General features: G+C 48.2%; 1 protein-coding gene across 1 annotated transcript; it reads left to right on the forward strand.

Annotated features, from left to right (window-relative positions):
• The first annotated feature begins 1,137 nt into the window (after positions 1-1,137).
• FOXD2 (forkhead box D2) lies at positions 1,138-15,522 on the forward strand. The gene is made up of 2 exons (XM_089518654.1): positions 1,138-2,879; positions 15,494-15,522. Exon 1 carries the CDS (start codon positions 1,378-1,380, stop codon positions 2,749-2,751), a length of 1,374 nt encoding a protein of 457 aa, XP_089374780.1. The 5' UTR covers positions 1,138-1,377; the 3' UTR covers positions 2,752-2,879; positions 15,494-15,522.
• The last annotated feature ends 1,014 nt before the right edge of the window (positions 15,523-16,536 follow it).

Genomic DNA, 16,536 nt, shown 5'->3' on the forward strand with positions numbered 1-16,536 from the left:
CAGTCCATCACTAGGCCACACTGGCTCTCATATATATATATATATATATAAGGATAAAGGTAAAGGTATTCCCCTTTGACAAGGTGTGTGTGTGTGTGTGTGTGTGTGTGTGTGTGTGTGTGCATCCAAGTGTAAATCTACAGTGCTATATAAATAAAGTTTAATAATAATAAATATATATTTGCATGTATGTATGTATGCAAGCACACACACTATACACACACATATATATATATGCATGTGCACACACACACAAACACACACTATACATACACTATATATGTCTGTGTGTATATATATACATACATACACATATATATGCATGCACACACATACTATACACACACACTCTGTGTGTGTGTGTGTGTGTGTGTGTGTGCGCACCTTGTCAAAGGGGAATACCTTTACCTTTACCGTATATATATATATATATATATATATGAGAGCCAGCGTGGCCCAATAGTTTGAGTGTGTGTGTGTGCGTGTGCGTATGTGTGTGTGTGTGTATGTATATATATATATATGTGTGTGTGTGTGTGTGTGTGTGTGTGTGTGTGTGTATAGTATGTGTATAGTATAGTATACACCCCAAACATTCCTGTTTCTCCAGGCCTTCGCCAGAGCCCGAGAAAAAAATAAATTGAGCGGGAGAAGGCAAGATGGCGCATGCGGGGGGTGGGGGGTGGAAGGCGGGCAGGCGGCAGGAACATTGGAAAAGGAAAAGGAAAATAAACAACAACAATAACAACCCTCCCGCCTGGAGCAGCGGGCACACCCTGGAAGGTGCAACCACCCCTCTAATAATGGAAAGGGGGTTAGGAAAAGAAGAAAGTGGGGTTGAGGGGGCAGTAAGAGCAGGAGCCTGGAGAAAGGGGCTGAGGGGGGGGGGTCTGGAGGCTCAGGGAGGGGAGGGGGGAGGGGTCTCTCTTCCCCTGCTTGCCCCCACCCACGGCTGTGACGCGGGCCGCCCTCCTCCCGCCCTATAAAAGCGGGTGCCGCGCTCCAAGGCGCCTCAGTGCCTGCAAGATCCTCCTGGAGGCTGTGGGAGCTGCACCGCGAGAAGGGAGGGGTGGCCTTCTTTTCTCCCCCCACCCCCTCTCTCTTCCCCCACCCCACCCACCCCCAGCTCCCCCTTCCCCAGCCCCCCCTCCAGCCCCCAAAGCCCCCTCCGTTGGAGATTGGGGGCAGTGCCAAACTCTAAGCCCTCCCAAGAGGCAGAAGGGGGGAGGAAGAAGAGGCCTCCTCCTCCTCCTCTTCCTCCTCCGGGGACTCCTCCCCCGCTCGGCCACTAAGGGGGGGGGGCGAGAGGAAGAGGCGGCCGGAGAAAAGAGGGCCGCTGCTACTACTCCTACTACTCCTACTCCTAGCACCGCCGCCATGACCCTGGGTTGCAGCAACGGGAGCAGCCGCGCCTGCGGCTTGCTGGCGGCCACCTCTCCGGTGGTGACTGCCTCGGACGAGGAGGAGGGGCTCTCGGAGGACGTGGAGGACGCCGACATCGACGTGGTGGGCCCCCCCAACGAACATGGCCAGGTCAAGTTCAGCGAGGAGGAGGAGGAAGAGGAAGAAGACGAGGAGGAACTGCGTCTGCTTCGGAAGCTGCCTGAGGCCACGGCGCTGGGGGACAGCCGACCCACCCCGGCCGCCTCCGCTTTGCTGCCGCCCGAGGCCGCCCCGACGTCTGCCTCTGCTGCTCCGGTTGTGCCAGCGTCCTCCTCGTCCTCCTCGTCGTCCTCTGGAGGAGGAGGCGGTGGGAAGAACCCCCTGGTGAAGCCGCCTTACTCCTACATCGCCCTGATCACCATGGCCATCCTGCAGAGCCCCAAGAAGCGGCTGACGCTGAGCGAGATCTGCGAGTTCATCAGCGGGCGCTTCCCGTACTACCGGGAGAAGTTCCCCGCCTGGCAGAACTCCATCCGACACAACCTCTCGCTCAACGACTGCTTCGTCAAGATCCCCCGGGAGCCCGGCAACCCGGGCAAAGGCAACTACTGGACCTTGGACCCGGAGTCGGCCGACATGTTCGACAACGGCTCCTTCCTCCGGCGGAGGAAGCGCTTCAAGCGGCAGCAGCAGCAGCTCCACCCGCAGCCCCCGGAGCTCCTCCTGCGCGCCGCTGTAGCCGACTCCGCTGCCGCTGCGGCCGCCTTCCTCCCGGGCTTCGCTTACGGACCCTACGGCTACAACTACGGGCTCCAGCTGCAGAGTTTCCACCACCACCACCACCATCACCACCACCCCGGAGCAGGGCCAGGAGTAGCGGGAGGAGGAGGAGGGAATGCTGGCGGTGGGGCCACGGGGACTTTCCCTTTCCAGCCCCCGCCGTGCGCCCTGCCTGCCCCGCCGGTGGCTTCGTCGGTGGCTGCCCCGTCGGTCTTCTCCTCCTTCTTAGGGGGCGAGCTGAGTTGTCGGAAAGCCTTCTACCCCGCCGGGCAGCTCAGCCCCACCGCCTCCCTCCTGCAGAGCCTCAAGACGGACCAGACGGGGCCCGGCAACAGGCCCTCCTCCTTTTCCATAGACAATCTCATCGGCGGGGCTGGTGGATTCGGCCCTCCGCCCTCCAGTAACTCCACCACCACCATCACCACCAGCAGCAGCAGCACCGCCGGGGGTCAAGCCCAGGTCCTGGCCATGCTTTCCCCGGCCCTGGCTCCCTTGCCGAGCCATTTGAACCTGACCCACGAATCCCTCCTCCAGTCAGGGCAGAACTTTGCCAGCAAACTCACAAACCTCAGCAGTTGCCCCTTTTAGAGAAAGCCTCCAGACACCAGGAACCCCCCCTCCTCCCCTCTCCATCTGTCTTTATCCCTCCTTTCACCATCACCACCCCCTCGCCCCTCTCCACTCTCACAATTGCCTTCCTATTGTGTTTTAAAAAGGTAGGAACTCTTCCTTTTTTAAAAAAGAAAAGAAAGAAAGAAAAATAACCTGTTTGACGTCTGGATCGATATTTGGGTGTGTATGTGTGTGCGTGTGTCTGTCTCCCTGCCTGTTCAAGATTGGTGTTTTTAGGAGCGGATGGGGGCTGGGGAGGAATCTCAGGTACAAAACACACTGCAGAAATAATCCGGTTTGAGACCGCTTTAACTGCCCTGGGTCACTGCTAGGGAATTCCGGGTGACATTATAGTTTTCTCTGTCAGACAGCTCTGGTGCCACAATAAACTGCAGCTAGCACTGAGCGCGGGCTCAAACTGGATTATTTCTGCAGTGTGTTTTGGACCTGAAACGATCCATTTCAAATCAATCTTCTGGTGGCTTGAATAAATAAATGAATTGCCGGGGATAGTTTAATTAAGGTTGCAGTCCTAAGCCAGCAGCAGTTTCAGCGGTCGGGGATCCAAGGTGTGTAGAGGAATGGCAACATTTAATCATTGTACCAACCTTTTTATTACTACGGTTCAAGAGTGGTCCCTTAATATTCTGCAAAACTGTAGCGGAGTTAAGTGGTTTGAGAGCGGTGCCTTTTCTGTCCAACCCTTAGAGGTTTTCGAAAGATCCCCTCCCTCCGCTATCCACTTCAAGCCTAACCGTGGATGCATCCACACTGCAGAAACAATGCGGGTTGACATTCCTTTAGCTGCCATGGCTCAAGGGTATCGAATGCTGGGATTTGTAGTTTGTTGTGGCAACGTAGCTCCCCCCGACAGAGAAAGCTAAATGTCCGGCAAAACTACCCGAATTTCCGTAGTACTGAGTCGTGGCAGCTAAAGCAGTGTCAAACCGGTTTACATCTGCAGTGCAGATGCGTCCCTAACGAAGGGATGCTCATGCTTGTTTCCTGGAAGCAAGTCCCTCTGAATTCGGAGAGAGTTATTCCCATGTCTGTATGCCTCGGACTGCAGCCTTTATGTGGGTGGCAGATCAGAATATTGCTTCTCTTTTGCATCCCTAGAGAGTTCCTGACGCCCTTCATTTTCCTCTTCTGTCTCTTTCAAAAAAATTAATACATCCCTAAGGAGACTTTATCTTGAATATCTGTCACATTAGGAGACACCATTTTCCTAAACTGAGAGATTTTTTAAAAATATAAATCAAAGCGAGACTTTTAAGTTTACTTCTCCAAAGGTTGTGAGAGACCAGGGAGTCCCCCGCCTCCCCTCCGCCCCTTCAGCGTGTGTGTTTTCTTGTGTATCTGGATTTATTTGTGTTTGTATATATTGTCCACCAGAGCCTGCTTGACTCTTTCTACTAACTAACTGTGCACCCTTCCTATTTTATTGAAAGAATTGTGAATACTTTGATGTGGAAAAGGCAACGTGATTTTTTTTTGTCCACCTTTGGTGTAAATTAATAAATGTTTGTGAATTCTTTAAAAAAGATAACCCAGACGGTTTGGCCAGTCGCTTTCTTAAAACAATACCAAGTCGCTAACGCTAAGGCTAGCTCTAAAGGACGGGAAAGGAGCCATCAAAGGGAGGCGGGAATGATTGATTTTATTTCCAAACTGCGGGGAAATGAAGCCGCTTTAAGTTTACAACCGAGAGGTCAAACCACCCTTAAAGCGTACTTTGAGAAGCTGAGTTATCAACCCAGTTTGCATCGACAAAGAAATTTATTTGCAAACAATGGTTCAGGGTCCAGTCCATAACCTGGTCAAAACCAGGATACTTTTAATTTTCTGCAAAATATAGGACACATTTGGTTGTAGTTATATAGCAAGTGTGTGTGTGTGTGTGTATCCATAGACACGCGTCTAAAACGTTAAGCCAGTGCACTTTCTAATGTGAACTCGAAGGCTTTCATGGCCGGCACCCATCGGGTTTTTTTGGTGGGTTTTTCGGGCTATGTGACCATGTTCTGGAAGAGTTTATTCTCCGAAGATGCCAGCCACAGATGCTGGCGAAACGTCAGGAATAAACTCTTCTAGAACATGGCCACATAGCCCGAAAAACCCACAAAAACACTACAGAGCAGGTAAATTACAAATTAACTGGATCCAGCCTTTCCTTCTTTACCTACTAACGAAACTCATCATGGTCAGCGTTTGGATAAACTTAGCTTGTGTTCCCGTTGCCTCTTTAAACCCAGTAATTTCAAGTGTAAAAACATTGGCAGAAAATTGCTTCTAGATAGATAGATAGATAGATAGATACTTTTTTGCTTCTTTGCATCATACTTTTAAAACTCTGGCGTTACGCTTGGCCACCAATTAAGTTCTTGTTTTTGGAAAAAATCGCTGGAAGTTGCCAGGCCGTTCCTAAAGGCGGAAAACGCATACTCCCACTACTCTTTTGTTTTGGTTGGAAATGTTGACACATGGAAGAAGAAGGAGCGAGCAATGGAGGGCGGTTTAGAGAGAGAGGGGGGGTAGCAGGTTTCTCCTCCAGAGCCTGAAGGGATGGATTGACTGTCGGAAACTCGAGACCTCTGCCTAAATTTGTGAGCGCTGAAAAAAGAAAAAAGAGGCCGCATCAAGTAAACAGACGTCCCGTCGAAGCTTTGCCTTCAAAATGTCTTGATGTTTGGGGCCAAATCTGAAAACGCGCTGCTTTCCTGGGACCTAAAAACCTCCCCAAATGTCTCAGCCTCGTCTCTCAGCCTGTCTTGGCACAGATTTCCCTTTTCTTTAAAAGACAACCCCAAACCTGAATGGTCCTGAAAAGAGGAATCGGTAAATGAGCCGACCTCGAGCCCTGTCCTAAAATACTCATTTACTTTTCGCACGTCTCTTAATAGACTCTCCCATAGAGAGGGGCCTATAGAGAAAGGTGGGGATGAAGGCGGGGGGGGGGGGGGAGAAGATGAGAGAGGCGGCTTCTTGCAGCCTTTCCCATCTGTCTTTCAACCCAGGCTTTGCACCCCCCTCTCTTCCTCTCCCCCCTCCCCGCTTCCCACCAGCTTTCAACCTAGTTTGTTGATGTTTTCCCCTGAATTAAAAGAGAGAAAAGTGTGTGTGTGTGTGTGTGTGTGTTTGTCCTCCCTGCCTGCCCACCTCGGTCCCCATTTGCTTTTGAAAAGCGATCCGCTGTCAGAGCTTCCCTGGTCCTCTTTCATGTCCAGTCCCCCACAAAAGAGCCTACAAGGCAAGACATGGGAAGTGAAGGGATCGGGGTGGGAGGGCTGCAAAAAAGAGAGAGAGAGAGAGAGAAAGGAAGAAAAAAAGACAAGGCGAGAACCAAGGAATCTATTTTCCAGATTGCTGAGCACATGCTTATAAATGGAAGGCGCTTTTGTCGCTCTTCCCACTCCTTTTCTGGCCACCGCTAAACCCAAGGCTTCCCATGCAAGCCCCTCCGGAGAAGGAAGGAAAAAGGAAGAGAAAATCTTCCTCCATCCTTTGGCAAGCGGCTGCCTTTGATGACGTTGGGCCCAACCCGGTTTGGCACCGCTTTAATTTGTCTGGCTCAAGGCTATGGAATTCTGGGAGTTGGAGTTTGTTGTGGGGCCCAGAGCGGAGCAGAGCTGTTGGATTCATAGATTCAATCTGAGGAGGAGCAACAGATAGGAACCCCCTCCCCCCTCAACTCTTGTGGATTAGGTCAAGAATGTAAAAGCGGCTGACAGGTCCGAAAGACCCTGCAGAAATAATCGCTTGAACTACCCTGGCTCAGTGCTAGGGAATCCTGGGAATTGTAGTTTGCCGTGGCGCCAGAGCTCTCTGGCAGAGAAGGCTGAATGTCTCACAAACACTACAGCTCTCAGATTTCTATTGCATTGAGCCAGGGGGAGTCAAAGCGATCTCATAGTGGATTAGTTCCGCAGTGTGTTTTAGACGTAAAGGGTAAACTGGAAGCTCCCGGCTGAATGTTGGGATGCACCTGCAGTTTGTAGAAATAATGCCTTTTTTGACACCACTTTAATCTACCACGGCTCTATTTTACAGAAGCCAGGGATTTGTAGTTTGGTGAGGCACCAGCACTGTTTGGCAGAGAAGGCTAAAGTCCCTTGTAAATTTACAAATCCCAGGTTCCCAGAGGACGGAGCTACAGCACTCAAAGTGGTGTCGAACTGGATTATTTCTAAATGCATCCTTAGTGTACACTACGATCTGAAAAGATTAAATAGGAAGGGAAAACCCATCGAAACTGAAGAAGATCTTTGTAGCGGGGAGCAAGGATTTCCCAGAAATCCACGGGAGTAGCAGCTGAATGCCCTCCCTGTTTCCACTGGGTGGTTGTTGTGATGTGCCTTCAAGTCGTTTCAGACATATGGCGACCCTATCACCAGGTTTACTTGGCAGATTTCAGACATTTTTTCCCTTGCTCTTCTCTAAGCTGAGAGAGTGTGACTTGCCTAAGGTCAGCCCTTGAGGATTGGAATCCTGGTCTCAACCCTCAAACCACGATGCTAGGCTGAGTATCGGTGGGAAATCAGGATTTCAACTTTAAGCCACAACTGGGGGGTTATTTGGATGCTCCTTGCGTCCACAGTCCCACTAGGTTCAGGAGTACCGATTACTTGGGAAACTACTATTCTAGTATATATTATTCTGTCCTCTGGAATAGAAGCGTTCCCTCTGTTTCATCTTTGTTCGACGGGGCTGTAAAGCAGGTCTGCTGATTTCTGCGGGGATCTGAGTAAGAAGTGCTGTAAGGGGCAGGGTTTTTTTTTTTGGGGGGGGGGGAATGAAACTGAAATAGGTGGCTAGCTCAAAATGGGAGACAGGGCCAAGACTAGGACTTCGGGGGGGGGGGTTGAAAGGTTATGGGGCATAGGGAGCTTATTCCAGATGGGAGCCTCAGTGGCAAAGCAGAATGGCAGAGGAAGGTGGCTGAGGACTGCCCAGGGCCCTCCCAGGGTGGCCTACACGCCGAGGAGAGCCCACCTCTCCCTTCCTATTCTTTTGGAGGCAATGCCAAGGGGGCTGGGCTTTCCTTGGTGACCCTCCTGAGGAATGTGGCTTCAAGGTGGAGAGGCTTTTCAGTTGGTTCCTCGGTTTTTCTCAAGTCCTGAATTCGTATTTCCTAGAAGTGAATGGTTTGGTGAGCTAGGTAACCCAGGTTTGTGAGCTAGTTTTGGTTGCGTGCATATCGTGGTCTTTCGTTTAGTTGTCCTCAGGCAGAAGAAGATCGATCTGTCACCGAACAGATTTTAGTGGGTTCTTAGCGCACCCCAAGAGCCTTCTTTCACTTTTTGAGGTGCTAGCTCAGGGCCGCATCCCGACTGCAGAAATATATCCGTTTTGACACCGCTTTAACTGCCATGGGTCAAGGCTATGGAATTCAAGGAATGGTAGTTTGTTGTGTAACCAAGGTACCACAACAAACTACCATTCCCTGAATTCCTTAGCCTTGACCCATGGCAGTTAAAGCGGTGTCAAAACGGATATATTTCCGCCTTGGGAATGCAACTTTAGCCTCCAGAGAAAAGGATCGTGTGGGGAAACTTTCCGGCCTTGTTTGTTTCTTCTTTTCTCCTGCATTTCTGATTTAAAGTGGAAGGACATCTGGAACTTGCCCTTTTCCCGAGGGGGGAGGTCATTAACCATTTTGACTGGGGGTAAAGAGGCATTTCTAAGGGGGGGGGAGGTTTTCTGGACTTTCATGTAACGAGTTTTATTTTCTCTCCCCCCCCCCGCCCCTTTAATTGTCGCCAGTTTAATGTCACTGGGTAGGTCATCTTCCCCTCCTCCAGAGAATAAGTTTCCTCCCGCCCCCCAGATAACCCCCATTATATTTTCTTTCAGTCCCACATTTCTAGCCTCGCAGTAACTTAAAAACTTTAAAAATGCAGGCCTATGACTAACATCATCACCTTTTCCCTCCCTTTCCCCTGTATGATTTTTAAACACCTTTGGTCTGATGAAGAAGCCAGTGAAGCTTCGAAAGCGTCCACATCTATTTTGTGCATTTTGGTTGCCCAAGGGTAAAGGTATCATTGTTTTGTGGATTTGGGATGTTATTGTACTTTACAACGTCACTTGAGCATCTTGAGAGGTACAATTTAGGCCTCCAAAGGAAAGGGCCAGGCAAAAAGGTTACCAAGGGAATGCAGACAGACCAAACGGAAGAGATCAAGATGTGAACAATTTTTAGTGTCTCTGCAGTGCTAAAAATTTGAAAGGTGAAGGAAAATTTCATGGAGGGGCAATGCCCTCATTTTACCCCCCTGTATCTGCATCGTTGTCTCTTCACAAAGAAGACAGCTCAGGTCTCTGAGCCTAGTCTTCCTTTGGGACAGGCAGACAGAAAGGAACAATTTCTTTTCAGACTGCCCCCCCCCCCCCGCAAAACTCTTTCTTTCTTTCCCAAGGGCTGGATTAAAGGAGGAGATGCATGATAATGTAATCTCCCGGAAAAGTGTGCGTGGGGGGGGGGGGGTGGGTGTAAAATTGTGTCTAATGAGAAGGTGTTGTAGGAAGACAGGGTCTTGTGAGAACTGATGGGGGGGGGTTGGGAAATGGTATTTTTCCTGCGCCCTTTTGTGTTGAGCTTTTTCCTTCTTCCAACCCTCGTGGGAGAAAGTGAACGAAGAAAAAAAAACCTTTACAGTTTCTCCATTCGATGGAGTAACTTTCCCTAACCCGGGGCCCTCCGGGTGTTTTCTGCTACAGTCCCCATTAGACCTACTTTTGATAAAGGCTGTAGTCTAAAGATCCGGAGGATGCCGGGTTGACGAAGGATGCGCTAGAGTTCCGACCAAATAAATCTAGTTGCTATCTCTTTTATCTGTTGGGAAGCACTGATCCCCTTCAACCAAAATTAGTCCGATTTTGGTTTCCCTGCCCCAGAAAGAAGCCAAATGGAAGTGGATCCTGATTGGGATCACTTTCTTTGCACCGCTGTCACTCAGTCTAGAGGAGCGCTTGTGCCTGTTGCCTCGGAAGCGAGCCCCACTACGTTCAATGGGACTTTGACAAGAAAGAGTTAAAACGGTGTCAAACCGGGTTATTTCTCCAGTGTGGATGCAGCTTGTATCTTTTCCTTTAATCCCGGCATGGGGAGAGGAAAATAAAGGCGTGAGAGTGTGAGCAAGATTTGCAAGGAAGGGATGCTTTCTTTTGGCCCGGCCTTCCCTCTCCTTCACAATCGAGCCCTTCTCTTCCCGAAGCGGCTCATCTTCGGGCCTCTTCTGGTTCCCATTAGGGCTGCCCCCCCCCCAGAAGCCCCGAGGGCGCCTTTGAAAGTGATTTGGGAATTAGGCAGGGTCAGGATCGCAGCCGCTTCTGCCTTGGACTGTGGCAGTTGTTGTTTTCTAACCAGAACCGCGAAAAGAGAGAGGGAGAGAGAGAGGAGGGGAAAGGGGAAAAAAGAAGATATTTGGAGCATGACTTTGGTGTAGGGGCTTTAAATGCGGTGCGGGCCAGTCGTGGCAAGCCCTTGTTCCGCCTCGATGCTCCGACCTCTTCACGGGAGATTTAAGGCCTTAATTAGAGGAGCGATTTTCGCCTCGCCGGAAAAAGTCACTGCCTCGAGACTCCTCCACGATCGGGGCCTGAAAGAGAGATTTGTTTCCCTTCTTATCAGTAACTCCCTTTCCCTTGAAGAGATGCTTGGAAACAATGGCAATTTAAAAACATTTTTAATAGGGAAGGGGAGGGCTCCTTATTAGTGAGCAAACGACCCCCCCCCCCACACACACACACACGTTTTGCTTTAAACGTTATGTTGATCCGAACAACAGCAAACTTTGCAAAGAGGGGCTCTTTCTTCTGACTTGTCTGAAGACTCGGTTGTTGGGGACACACACACACACACACACACACACACACACAGAGTGTGTATGTCTGTGTCTAGCGTGGGTGTGTGTGTCTATAGACAGATACATGCCCTTATATCGTGAAATTTGTGGTGGGTTTAATTTCCTCATATAAAAAATTCTTAAATAAAAGTCACACGCACAGTTATCTAACTTCAATTATATAGCTTATAATTTTTATAATTGTATTCAGTAATTTATTGTACCCGCACATACGTACAATAAATATGTTTACTATATTCAAAGACATAGCCGTGTTAGTCTGGAATATCAGCATGCAAAGGGATCTTGTAGTATGTGCTCTTTTGCACAGTTAGTCTCAAAGGTGCGACAAGGTCCCAGTGTATGTTTACTACAGCGTGTAGGTGCATGCTGCCACAAATATTTTGCCACTCTCTTCACACTTTTGACTTTTCTTTCATTTCGATTAGTTCATAGAGAGCCTTTGGGGATGATGGTGTCTTCTTTTTTAAATAATGAAATGCTATGGATAGGCTCCACGGAGTGTACAAGCGGGAGGAGAAAGCTTATGTGGTGTTGCAGGGAGGAGTAGTGAGGATGGATCAGTGGGACAAGATCAATAGTCTCTCCTAAAGTGGCCAAGGCCATACCGAAACTCGGCTTCAGCAAACTGGAGTGTCATTTCATCTTCAACAGCAGTTTTGTTAAGTGCAAGGAGGAATGATCCGGTTCAAACTTACTTCAGTTTCACTTATGGGCTGATAAGGAAAGATCTTAGTTCAGAAAAGTCCCAAGGTTTGAGGAAGGGAGCGACCACCCACTTTCTCCGTTCCTCTAGTAAAACCAGAGAGCCAGGGGGGTGGTCCTGCTCTGCCATAGTAACTCGCCTTGAGAAAGCAACACTCTCTCAACCTCAAAGGATTTAGAGAGATCTTGTAGCACCGTTGAGACTTTACTGACAGAAAGACACTCTACTTCCTTCGAGTCGGAAACGACTTGAAGGCACACAACGACAACTACAGTAAATACTAAAATTCCGGATATGGTCCCAGATGGTTTCTTTTTAAAAACAAAAAAATTGAAATATATGTATAAAAAAATCTAATTTCTCCCTTCCTTTTGCTCTGCAGGTACCTGAAGGCTCAAGTAGGAGCTTGTGTGTGTGTGTGTGTGACAGAGAGAGAGAGAGAGATTGCGGCCCAATTAGAGTACTTTATAAAAACCTGGGCTGTTGTCCCAAAAGAGAAAAAGAAGTTTGCGAAGCTGCGTGATGAATGAATTGGTGGTTGCGGGGAGCTGGTCCCTCCAGGAGGATAATAATAGAGGGCCCGTTTTAGCTCGATCTGGGAGGCTGAGCAGGGAGAGGAGGGGAAATTGGTTGAATTAGGGCAACACAAAGGAGAGCTTGGCTGGGGAGGGCTTGGCTGGGAAGTTTTCCCAGTGGAACTTTTCCCAGGGCTTCTTCTTCTTCTTGAAGCCGGAGGAAAACGGGTGCCAATGTTGTGCTGGCCCCGCGGGAGGAAAGAAGAGAGAAGCTGGAGGCTGAGAGCTCTAGGGATCGGGACCCCGGTTTATTCATTCATTCATTCATTCATTTTGAAGAGAGGGGAGGTAAAATGGCAGGAAGCCTGGGTATCATCGCCTCCCGAACCCTTTGGGTCCTCCAAGGTCCTCCAAGGCTGGTGGGAAAGGATTCTTTGAGCCAGGGTTGGGTTGTTTAGGCTGGTTTGCAGGGTGAGACCCCTGGGATTTCATCCAACAGGTCCAAGAGAGCAGAAATATGCCCCATGTCGTGATAGCAGCATATATTGTGTTTGTGCATTAAATAGTCAGCACGGTGTTAGAAGAAGATACATTCAACGTTGGTTCTCTGGATTGGAGTTTGGTAGAGTTTTTGTCCTCTTATGCGTTCAATGGGGGATAACAGCAACACAGAGGCGAAGGCCTGGTGTAGTGGTCTCAGTGCTGGACTGAGACTCGAGGGGTCGCAGGTTCGAATCCCTGGTCAGCCCTGGAAACTCATTGGCTGTTCCTGGGCAAGCCACACTCTCTCAGCCTCAAAGGGAAGCCATAGCGAACCTCTAAATAATTCTTGCCGAGTTTATTAGAGTCGCCATAGGTCTGAGTCGACTTGAAAGCAGCAGCACTTCGGTTTGGTCAGTTTTTGATTCACGTGAGGACTTTGCTCCGGAAAAATGTTTTTATGACTTGACATGTCTGGCAACTCTGAACGTGTGCAACTCTAAATCCGTCCTCTTTACTGGAGGGGGGGGGGGTCTAAAAAGTAGTGATTTCCCATACGTTTGGGTCCAAGCGATGATTTGTGGTTGGCATATCTTCGGAGGAAAGCATGACTAAGCTAAGAAATTAGTAGGAAGAGACTAAGAAGGCATCTCCAAATGTGATGTATTTGATAGTTGCAGATCCCTTTCTACTCTAGCTTCTTCTGGGTGTCCTAAAATCTTGTTTAGGCCAAAAAGTCTCCTTTCCCCTCTTTGGGGAGAGTAATCTATAGGCTGGTTATAACAGCAGGAAGGCCCTCAATGGGGCCAATGGCTTCAGTGGATTGAATCCTGTGTTAAATCAAATGGCGATCAAATTGCAAGCCACCCAGGACAGGTTGCAAGCCACCCAGGACAAGTGGAGCCCGATTGGATCTAGAGGGGATGTGCTAATATTTATTTATCCCAGGACCTTCTCATCCCCCTCCCCACCATACTAAGACAAATGGAAAATGAGTGAACTATATGGCCTTCTTCCTGGGAAATTTAGCAATAACTCTAACCTACGAGACATACTTCCCAGTAAGGTCCCAGTCAGGTTTAAATTAAAGAATATATATCCCTTTGGCTTGGAACCTCGGTAGATAAAGGTGACTTTCAATAAGGGTCGAGTCGAATTGCTAATTCCTCATAGAGGGGAATCCTGCTGTAGACAAGAATGTTGATTTGGCAACTGAATAAAATGGGTCCACTCTAGTTGGGACTGGCAACTACGACTAAGGCTAAGCTATCACGGGGTTTTCTGGGGCTGAGAGTATGTGACTCACCCAAAATCACCCAGTGGTTTTTTTTATGGTCGAGTGGTGAGTTAAACCTTCATCGTAGTCCGACTCTGAAATCACTATACCAGGTTGGCTTTCACTAGTATATATTAAACATTCTGTTTCATAGTTTGTTAAATAGTTTGTTAAATATTGAAAATTCTATTAAACAAGTAATATTCTGCCATTAAGGCAGAATTTTTTGAAAAGAAAAGAAATATAAGGCTCTGTCATCTGGAAGGATGGAGGGAGATAACTCCTCATCTCCCTTTCCTGAATCGTTGTTGTCAAACTGATCCACCTTTCTTGGCTTTCTCCTCTGGCTGGCCTGCCCTGGAAGGACCAAAGCGCCCGAGAGGTCACTCTGTTGGGTTCCACAAAACCTAGCTTGGAACAAAAGACGCTTCAATAGCAATGCTTCTCTCCTGGGTTAAGCTTGAGCTGGATTGGGGACTTGCAGATTTGATTACCGACGTTCATTTTCGAAGTTAGGTCGTATTAAAATGGCGCCAACTTTCCCTTGGGCTTAGCCGCCCTGGACCATCGGATATGGGGTGAGGATGGTGGCCATTAGGTTGACGAAGGTCGCCGACTCGGAACCCTTATTTCGAGAGTCCTCTGGATCAGGGCTTCACTTGGAGATGGATTTCTCTGGAAGGTCACACCAAACTCCAGAAGGCTTGTCTTAGGCAAAAATCGCAAGACATCTTGGATCAATAGCGGCTGTCTATTCTACGCCAGGGATCAACTGGATCGCAGGATCTGGATCCTTCAAAAGAAAACAAAGAACAGCCCAGATTTGCCTGTACCAAGTACTCTGTTAGGCTTGTCAACTCCTCTACTCCTAAAAAACCCGGCTTTTCAGTTTGTGGCAATCCTTCTGGAGTAGATGGGTAGATGGAGTAGTAGGGTCTAAACACACAGGTCTTCCGTACTTGGGAGAAGGCAGCCCAAACGCCTCGATTGCAAGGCCATCACTGGGCGGTTGTGCTTGGCTTGTTGGGGATAAATCTAAACCTGGGTGATCCGATGTCCTCACGGCAAGGAGGACAAGGCGCGGCAAGATGTAGGACTTTCCAGAAAAATGGAGGCCATGCCCAAAGAAAAGCTCAAAACACCTTCATAGAAATGCAAACTCATGCTTCTTAATCACGCTTAAAATGGAGGGTATTTTGGAATTCCTCCTGGAGAAAATGTAAGACCTGCCCTGGAAAAGGAGGACCTCTGGTCACCCTAAACAAAATCACCCTTCCGACAAGCTATTTGGCTAGGAGCCCTTATTCCTTTACTCCAGATTCAAGTATGCTTCGTATTTATTATTATATTTAAAGGTTGTCTCTGTTTTCTTTAATTGGGGGTCTGGGTAATTCCATGCGCCCAGAAGGGTGAAAAACTGACAAGTTCACCGAAGAGAGCCCTTCAAAGATGGACAGTTTAGCTGTTTATTTATATACTCTAGCTCCTGTAGTGGTTGTCTCTGGCTTGCATCCACACTGGAGAAATAACCCGGTTTGGCACCGCTTTAAGTCTTCTCTGGCTCTAGGCTATGAAATTCTGGGAGTTGGAGTAGTCTTGAGCCAGAAAAGAGTGAAAGCGGTGCCAAACCAGGTTATTTCTGCAGTGTGGATGCAGTCTCTCTCTCTCTCTCCTCTCGGCCTGGAAGATAGAAGCCTAGAGGAGACCCATTGAATCAAAGGCTGACTGGTCAACCTCAAATTGTGCCAATCCCACCAGTCCTATGGGTCTACTCTAGTGGGATTTAGCGGCTGGATTTCGGCCACCTTCACCGGTGGCTTAGACTCGCTGTGCACTTTTACTGTTCATTCTTTTTTGTTTTGCTTTTTTTAAGGGGCTTTTGTGTCGCTGTAGCAACAGGTGCCAAGAGGAAGCCTGGTATGTAATGGAGCCTTTGATCTCCCAGCTTAATTCAAATGCAGAATCTAATGGCTCGTGATCGCCTTTGGTGACCTCAAGGGACCAAAAATATCGACCAAATGATTTAGCCACGGAGGCGCTTCCTCCCTCCCTTTCCTATAGCAAGGCCAAAACTTTCTTCAAAACAGAATGGGGTTAGTAGGAGTTAGTTGATGTTGGCCTCTCCATCTTATAAGAGTCCCCCCCCCCAAATACACGTCTCTCTCCAATAAATATCACCGTTTACCACTCCTTTGTTCCACTTTCTGATTGTACCGGGTTTGTTTTGGCAAAGCATCCGTTCGCTTATTAACGCCAAAGATACTAAATCTAGATGGTTGTACGGAAAAAAATATAATAAAATAGTTCCCAAAAATCACACTTGTCTCTGTAAAAGTCGCAGAAAACAAAGGCATTTAAGGAGGAACTCGAGACTCTTTCTTAACTAAAGTAAGGAGGAGAGAAAGCGTCGTTAAAGAACGGAGAAAGACACTGCTCTTTACACGTCTCCCCTTTGCCTGTTTTCTTTCTTTTTTTAATTGTAAGCCCTTATTATTGTTGTTGTTGTTGTTGTTGTTTCTCCGTCTTAACTACCCCTCCCCTTTCTTTGTCTGTTTTCTCTTTTTTAAATTGCAAGCCATTATTATTATTATTATTATTATTATTATTATTATTATTATTATTTTCTCCGTCTTAAGAACCCTTCACCTTTCTTCTCCCTCCCACTCCATTTAAGACAGCTCAAACTTTTAAAGCAAGAACTAGGGGAAATTATTCTGCTTCGTACCTTGATCCAAGCAACAGGAGAAAAGTCCTGCTGGAGCCCAATAAGGGACCCTCCGTCCCAGGATCATGTTTCCAACCGGGAAGCCCGACTTTCTGCTAAACCAGCGAGTAGAGCTTCAAGTCCATAATGTCCCTTTTATTTTATTCCTCCCAGCATCTGAGAGGTATCAAGAAAGAACTACATTTCCCAAC

The sequence above is a fragment of the Sceloporus occidentalis genome, unplaced genomic scaffold (genome assembly GCF_023333645.1).
Source record: "Sceloporus occidentalis isolate IW3139 unplaced genomic scaffold, rSceOcc1.0.p SCAF_3, whole genome shotgun sequence".
In the NCBI taxonomy this organism is placed as follows: domain Eukaryota; kingdom Metazoa; phylum Chordata; class Lepidosauria; order Squamata; family Phrynosomatidae; genus Sceloporus; species Sceloporus occidentalis.